We start from the raw sequence: 8,257 nt of genomic DNA, 5'->3' as shown, positions 1-8,257 counted from the left end.
TAAACAGGTGAGCTGGTTCTACTGTTGTGGTGGAAGGCGGAGTGGTTTAGAATAACAGGACAACCCTGTTAGCCTTACAGTGCCGTGAAAACATATTTCCACTTTTCCAGAAATAGAAGGGGAAATTGCATTGAAGCCATGTACGTTCTCACCATGAAACCGAGGACACCGAATCTTTCTAATACCTTTGTTTTACGTTTAATTTGATTAAAACCCAAATCTATTTGTTAAACCAACAACAATATTTTCTAAATAGGATTTGGGTCAGAAACATCAACTCATAAAATCTCTTCTCTGTGCACACACCTAAATGTCTTCACACATGACATTTGCACGTCTATACAAAATACTAGGCTCCTATCAATAGTTCATGGCATTATAGGAGGATGGAATAGTTTGGAGCTGGAGTTGGGGCTGGATAACTTACTCAAAACGAGGAAAATGAAGTATTACATTTACATTTAAGTCATTTAGCAGACGCTCTTATCCAGAGCGACTTACAAGTATGCTGGTATGTGAATTGTGAATAATGAAATAACATGAAGGCTAATATTTCAAGGCACTCTCAGTAGACCATTTAAACCCCCTTTATTATTAGGCTACAGGGCTAATGGCCAGGATGAAAAGACACCTATGTGATGCTGTTAAACCAGCCAGGATTTAGGAGCAGGGTAGGATGTATGTAAATACCAGATTCACCAGCACAAAATGAACATCTCTCTACCATGGACACTGTGTGTCATGGCTGGATAGGTTGTGGTTCCACTCTCTGAACCAACTGTGTTGCCTAGGAGACCTGCTGTTTGTGGGTCTGAAACATTCCTTTTAGCGCTGCATGAAACTGTCAGTGTTTTTAAGGACACGCCTCCAATATTGCCACCCCTCCCACCTCAGCACAAGTGAGCTGATGTTAGACAGATACATAGCTGAACCTGGCGTTGGGGCTGGAAAATGCCAGCGCTCATGCTCTTACAATTCCAAACTAATGTGTATTTGACACTTGGGCCTCTAATCGCCGGCTGAAAACAGAGCCCATAATGTTAAAGCCCCCATGCAGTATTTTTAATAAATCACTGCATGTTTTTATTCCATGAAAATAACTTCAATTATATTTGTTATCATTTATTTCCCTGAGCCTCCTTTTGCCATTGAAATGCTCAGTCTGATCTTCTGGGCATGTTGATACAAATTAAAATATATTTACATACACAGCCCTAATTGGTGGATAGAGCCTACCCTGCTTACCCCTTCAAAGAAAAAGTTACCAGATTGGTGGAAAGACAATAATAGTGCTGGAATTCCCTGTGGCTGTCAATGCACCAGCCTCTCTCCATCCTGAACAACTGAACTTACCTGGATCAGTGTTCCCATCGACTTCTTCCTCCTCTTCCCTGTTCTCCACTTCTGTGAATGCTCTCTCCTCCGCCTCCTCTGTGACTGCACTCTGCTCCTCTTTGAATGCTCTCTGCTCCGCCTCCTCTGTGACTGCTCTCTGCTCCTCTGTGACTGCTCTCTTCTCCTCTTTGAATGCTCGCTCCTCCGCCTCCTCTGTGACTGCTCTCTGCTCCTCTGTGAATGCTCTCTCCTCCGCCTCCTCTTTGAATGCTCTCTCCTCCGCCTCCTCTTTGAATGCTCTCTCCTCCGCCTCCTCTGTGACTGCTCTCTCCTCCGCCTCCTCTGTGACTGCTCTCTGCTCCTCTTTGAATGCTCTCGCCTCCTCTTTGAATGCTCTCTCCTCCGCCTCCTCTGTGACTGCTCTCTGCTCCTCTTTGAATGCTCTCTGCTCCTCTTTGAATGCTCTCTGCTCCTCTTTGAATGCTCTCTCCTCCGCCTCCTCTTTGAATGCTCTCTGCTCCTCTGTGAATGCTCTCTCCTCCGCCTCCTCTTTGAATGCTCTCTGCTCCGCCTCCTCTGTGACTGCTCTCTGCTCTGCTGTGAATGCTCGCACCTCCTCCTCTGTGAATGCTCTCTGCTCCGCCTCCTCTGTGAATGCTCTCTGCTCCTCTGTGAATGCTCTCTCCTCCGCCTCCTCTTTGAATGCTCTCTGCTCCTCTGTGAATGCTCTCTCCTCCGCCTCCTCTTTGAATGCTCTCTCCTCCGCCTCCTCTTTGAATGCTCTCTGCTCCTCTGTGAATGCTCTCTGCTCCTCTGTGAATGCTCTCTCCTCCGCCTCCTCTTTGAATGCTCTCTGCTCCTCTGTGAATGCTCTCTCCTCTGCCCCCTCTTTGAATGCTCTCTGCTCCGCCTCCTCTGTGAATGCTCTCTCCTCCGCCTCCTCTGTGACTGCTCTCTGCTCTGCTGTGAATGCTCGCACCTCCTCCTCTGTGAATGCTCTCTGCTCCGCCACCTCTGTGAATGCTCTCTCCTCCGCCTCCTCTTTGAATGCTCTCTGCTCCGCCTCCTCTGTGACTGCTCTCTGCTCCGCCTCCTCTGTGAATCCTATATGCTCCGCCTCCTCTTTGAATGCTCTCTGCTCCGCCTCCTCTGTGAATCCTCTATGCTCCGCCTCCTCTTTGAATGCTCTCTGCTCCGCCTCCTCTGAATCCTCTATGCTCCGCCTCCTCTGTGAATCCTCTATGCTCCGCCTCCTCTGTGAATCCTCTATGCTCCGCCTCCTCTGTGAATCCTCTATGCTCCGCCTCCTCTGTGACTGCTTTCTGCCCCTCTGTGAATGCTCTCTCCTCCTCCTCTTTGAATGCTCTCTCCTCCTCCTCCTCCTCTTTAATCCCTCTCTCCTCCTCCTCCTCTTTAATCCCTCTCTCCTCCTCCTCCTCTTTAATCCCTCTCTCCTCCTCCTCCTCCTCTTTAATCCCTCTCTCCTCCTCTTCCTCTTTGACTATCACATTGAGTTCCAGTGGTTGACTACAGTCCTCCATCTTCATTAAGACCATCTCTGGACCCCACTGTGAGCTTCTCTGTGCTGGAACACCACAGTAAGAACCCGGGGACTTGGGTTCAGACATGGAAGGCTATAGTGGGATTCAAAAGAGGCTAAAACGTAAGGTGAGTTTCACAACTGGAACATCTTAAAGGAATATATCTAAATATTCCAGCCACTAATACATGTAGCTAGCTAGTATTGCTTTGGCGATTGTACAGCTAGCGTTAGCAACGTTAAGCTAGTTGGGTAAGCATTAGCTTACTGACGAATTTTACTGTCACTTTTTTTTTACTGTCACTTTCTCACTAGGATGAAACGATAAGACACATTATCAGCAAGAAGTTCATTTGAAACATTGCCGAACCAAAATGACATTTGATTTGTAATCTCTAAAATGACCAATTAGCTAATGATTAGGTGCTGAAATTAAAATAACTGGCTTGCTAACTAGCCAAGCTCACTTATTAGCCAATATATCTTTGCCATCTTGAAGATGGACAATTCACATTACAGTCTTAATAACAAATAACGGTATCATTCACAACAGCATCTTTAAGAGTTGCTTGATAGATAGAAACGTTAGTTAGCTTGAGTAGGCATTTTAATGACCAGTGAGTAAGCTAGCTAACGTTTGCTAAAATGGCTATTGTTGACACATAATTTGGTGGACGTGGATAAATAATCCGCCTACTAATGTTTACATATGGAATGGTTTCAGAATATATTAGGAATCTGGATCTTACCTTGACGCTTGACATTGAACTGGCAGCTGTTGTTGTTCTGACTCGCCTTACTCCTTCTTTGGTTTAACGGCGGGTGGCATCCAGTATAATGTTGCATTACCGCCACCAACTGGACCGGAGAATAAATCAATTATACTTTGTGATGGAAAAATACAAATTACCCTGCCAAATATTGTTGATGTTCTCGGTATCCATAGCCAGAATAGCCAGAGGTTTCCTGTTATATTCATCATACCTTGGTTTTTGTGGTAAGTGTGAATGAAAAAATATTTTTGATATTGGTTTTCATAAACATACATTGTCCTATGGGATATTCATTGGCAAGGTAAGGAAGGAGGATGGTAAATTTGATATACATAACATATACCAATTAACATACCTTTGTATTTTTGGGATTCACAGACTTCACCATCCCTACACCTCTGAATATAACAGGAAACCTGCTCAATCATCATGCAAACTCATCCTGGCTGTTTACGGAGAACATCAACACGTTACCATCAACAGGCTAGAGGATATATACAGAGAACATCAACACATTAACATCAACAGGCCAGAGGATATATACAGAGAACATCAACACATTAACATCAACAGGCCAGAGGATATATACAGAGAACATCAACACATTAACATCAACAGGCCAGAGGATATATACAGAGAACATCAACACATTAACATCAACAGGCCAGAGGATATATACAGAGAACATCAACACATTAACATCAACAGGCCAGAGGATATATACAGAGAACATCAACACATTAACATCAACAGGCCAGAGGATATATACAGAGAACATCAACACGTTAACATCAACAGGCCAGAGGATATATACAGAGAACATCAACACATTACCATCAACAGGCCAGAGGATATATACAGAGAACATCAACACATTAACATCAACAGGCCAGAGGATATACACAGAGAACATCAACACATTAACATCAACAGGCCAGAGGATATATACAGAGAACATCAACACATTAACATCAACAGGCCAGAGGATATACACAGAGAACATCAACACATTAACATCAACAGGCCAGAGGATATATACAGAGAACATCAACACATTAACATCAACAGGCCAGAGGATATATACAGAGAACATCAACACGTTAACATCAACAGGCCAGAGGATATATAAAGAGAACATCAACACATTAACATCAACAGGCCAGAGGATATATACAGAGAACATCAACACATTAACATCAACAGGCCAGAGGATATATACAGAGAACATCAACACATTAACATCAACAGGCCAGAGGATATATACAGAGAACATCAACACATTAACATCAACAGGCCAGAGGATATACACAGAGAACATCAACACATTAACATCAACAGGCCAGAGGATATATACAGAGAACATCAACACATTAACATCAACAGGCCAGAGGATATATACAGAGAACATCAACACGTTAACATCAACAGGCCAGATATACACATTGGACTTGGGGCTCTGCTGGGAGTTTACCTCATATTTAGATGGTTTTTATTCTGCTTTGCCACTAAAATCATAACACTGACAACTAAAATATTGTATTATTGTTGTTATTGTTATGCATATTAATAATAATAGGGGGGAGGGGGTTACATTTTTACCCCAAAAGGTTATTTAAAAAGGTTATTTGAAGAACTTATAGGGCTTCCCCCACAGTTTCAATTTGAAGAACTTATAGGGCTTCCCTCACAGTTTCAATGTGAAGAACTTATAGGGCTTCCCCCACAGTTTCAATTTGAAGAACTTATAGGGCTTCCCCCACAGTTTCAATTTGAAGAACATATAGGGCTTCCCTCACAGTTTCAATTCAAATAATTTATAGGGCTTCCCCCACAGTTTCAATTTGAAGAACTTATAGGGCTTCCCCCACAGTTTCAATGTGCAGAACTTATAGGGCTTCCCTCACAGTTTCAATTTGAAGAATTTATAGGGCTTCCCCCACAGTTTCAATTTGAAGAATTTATAGGGCTTCCCCGACAGTTTCAATTTGAAGAATTTATAGAGCTTCCCCCACAGTTTCAATTTGAAGAATTTATAGGGCTTCCCCACAGTGTAAATTGTAAGAACTTATAGGGCTTCCCTCACAGTTTCAATTCAAAGAACTTATAGGGCTTCCCCACAGTTTCAATGTGAAGAATTTATAGGGCTTCCCCACAGTTTCAATGTGAAGAACTTATAGGGCTTCCCTCACAGTTTCAATTTGAAGAACTCCTAAAGGATACACAAGGAAACTTTTCTTCTTAGAGTGTACAGTTGATAACCATGACAATGAAGACTAAAAAGCCAAACTTAGCCAACCTTACTGAAGCACGTCACTCTGTACTGACAAAATTCTACAACTCACAGGGGCCTCGTTCATAACCGTTGCTAAATGTAACAGTATAACGTTGGACTAGTAAATTAAAGGTTGCAAGATCAAATCCCCGAGCTGACAAGGTACAAATCTGTCGTTTTGCCCCTGAGCGAGGCAGTTAACCCACTGTTACCTAGGCAGTCATTGAAAATAAGAATTTGTTCTTAAATGACTTGCCTAGTTAAATAAAGGTTCAATTGAAAAATATATAATTACATTAAGAATCCCTTTAATTCAATAGCATCTCTGTGAGTCATAAAGATTTGTGATTTGATTTTATAAATGTAAATGTTTTATTGTGGCATAAACACAACCAGTCATGAAATAATGTTTTCATCTGATTGTCAAACAATCACCTCAAAAGGTCTCCTTTATTAGGCTACAGTCGTGAATGGAAAGAGACATCTGTTACACAAAACACCAGAAAGTGTAATGACATTTGGAGATTGTCATTATGCCAGAATTTATGCGTCCACTGCAGTCCGCGTGAGTCTCGTGTCGGCCACTCTTCTCTGCCTTGGCAAAATGTGATGTGGTCAGACGAGAACACTGACATTATGGAGCGTAGGCTACACCACCCGTTTAAGGCCATTGGCTCGTTGTTCATGCCTCTGACAGGCAGTAGTGATAAATAGTGGTCTACTAGCCTACAGTTTGACATTTTGTTTGAATTATTGTGAAAGGCTCATGTTTTAATTATTGTGAAAGGCTCATGTTTTAATTATTATGAAAGGCTCATGTTTTAATTATTATGAACGGCTCATGTTTTAATTATTATGAACGGCTCATGTTTTAATTATTGTGAAAGGCTCATGTTTTAATTATTGTGAAAGGCTCATGTTTTAATTATTGTGAAAGGCTCATGTTTTAATTATTGTGAAAGGCTCATGTTTTAATTATTGTGAAAGGCTCATGTTTTAATTATTGTGAAAAGCTCATGTTTTAATTATTATGAAAGGCTCATGTTTTAATTATTGTGAAAGGCTCATGTTTTAATTATTGTGAAAGGCTCATGTTTTAATTATTGTGAAAGGCTCATGTTTTAATTATTGTGAAAGGCTCATGTTTTAATTATTGTGAAAGGCTCATGTTTTAATTATTGTGAAAGGCTCATGTTTTAATTATTATGAAAGGCTCATGTTTTAATTATTGTGAAAGGCTCATGTTTTAATTATTGTGAAAGGCTCATGTTTTAACTATTATGAAAGGCTCATGTTTTAATTATTATGAAAGGCTCATGTTTTACCTGTACGGCGTACCCCACTATTTATTTTGCCGGGGGCGTCGTACCGCCTTACTTCCCCATTGGTGGTAGCTCAAGCTAGGTTACATAGTTGTTTTCTTCATTTCCCTTTAGACCTTTGACAGCAAGGTGGCGATGCGCGACAGGGGACCATGACAGCTGCACGGAATACTGGCTGGAGTAGTTCCATCCTCTCAGGTCCCCAGATCTGTGTCGGGCTCTGAGGGAATTTGAATGACTGAGGATTACTTTTTTGTTTTGTATGTTGTTTTTCAGACGTTTGGGGGTTACGTTTTTTTCCCCTTTTCGATTTTGGATTTCCACCCTTTGTTTTCTGAAGCCAGTAGAGGGCAGGAATACAACTTTTCAGGTTGTAGTCCACCCTAAAACCCCACTGAAGAAGACAAAGATCTGAGCAAGTATGGGTAGCTGCAGCCCAATATGGCAACCGGAGTGTGGGTGTGTCGAAAGGAGTGGGTGTATGGAGAGCAAATCAGCTAATTGGGCAGATTTGTTGCCACTCAAGACGGTTGTACATGGCTGATTGGGCTGCACAACGAGTCAATAAGCCGTAGACTAGTGCACCGGTGTTCTATGGGACTCTCAATCCCAGCCAGATGTGATACAGCCTGGATTCAAACCAGGGACTGTAGTGACACCTCTTGCACACCTCCTTTCTAGATAGTTAATATTGATAACCATCTAGTTGTCACCTTGATACATGTACATACATTCGACTCAATGGGGAGGCCATGAATGGCAACAACACTACTGTCCGGCAATGGCGTGAGAAGTAGCTACATAGTTTCAGGGTGATAGTCATAGTCAGCACATGCATACAACGCGTTAAGCAGAGGGGTTGGATTAAATGCATTCAGTTGAACAACTGACTAGGTACCCTTCCCCTCATCATCAGTACAAAATAAAATGGTTTGTATAAAACTAACAGTGAAATGCGACTCGGACTCCTTTGGCTTCAAAACAGAAGTACTAACTCTCGCTGTATATTAGGTCA

At 42.0% G+C, this 8,257-nt stretch overlaps 1 protein-coding gene across 1 annotated transcript; it reads right to left on the bottom strand.

Moving 5' to 3' along the window:
* Nucleotides 1-1,176: 1,176 nt before the first annotated feature.
* On the bottom strand, nucleotides 1,177-3,639 carry LOC127931978 (uncharacterized). Its single transcript, XM_052526134.1, has 4 exons — nucleotides 3,625-3,639; nucleotides 2,348-2,836; nucleotides 1,949-2,125; nucleotides 1,177-1,561 (listed from the first exon to the last, which is right to left on the bottom strand). The coding sequence occupies exons 1-4, from the start codon at nucleotides 3,637-3,639 to the stop codon at nucleotides 1,262-1,264; spliced, it is 981 nt and encodes a 326-aa protein (XP_052382094.1). The 3' UTR covers nucleotides 1,177-1,261.
* Nucleotides 3,640-8,257: the final 4,618 nt, after the last annotated feature.

The sequence above is a fragment of the Oncorhynchus keta genome, chromosome 10, assembly GCF_023373465.1.
Source record: "Oncorhynchus keta strain PuntledgeMale-10-30-2019 chromosome 10, Oket_V2, whole genome shotgun sequence".
Classification (NCBI taxonomy): Eukaryota; Metazoa; Chordata; class Actinopteri; order Salmoniformes; family Salmonidae; genus Oncorhynchus; species Oncorhynchus keta.
This window is presented reverse-complemented; position numbering and strand designations above follow the sequence as displayed.

What these genes read in the sequence shown, in the direction of transcription:
- LOC127931978 (XM_052526134.1), bottom strand. An exon ending in AGGAGAGAGCATTCACAGAG is followed by an intron (nt 2,126 to 2,347) that starts GTGGCGGAGCAG and finishes GCATTCACAGAG; the next exon opens with GAGCAGAGAGCATTCAAAGA. An exon ending in GAGCATTCACAGAGGAGGAG is followed by an intron (nt 1,562 to 1,948) that starts GTGCGAGCATTC and finishes ACAGAGGAGCAG; the next exon opens with AGAGCAGTCACAGAGGAGGC.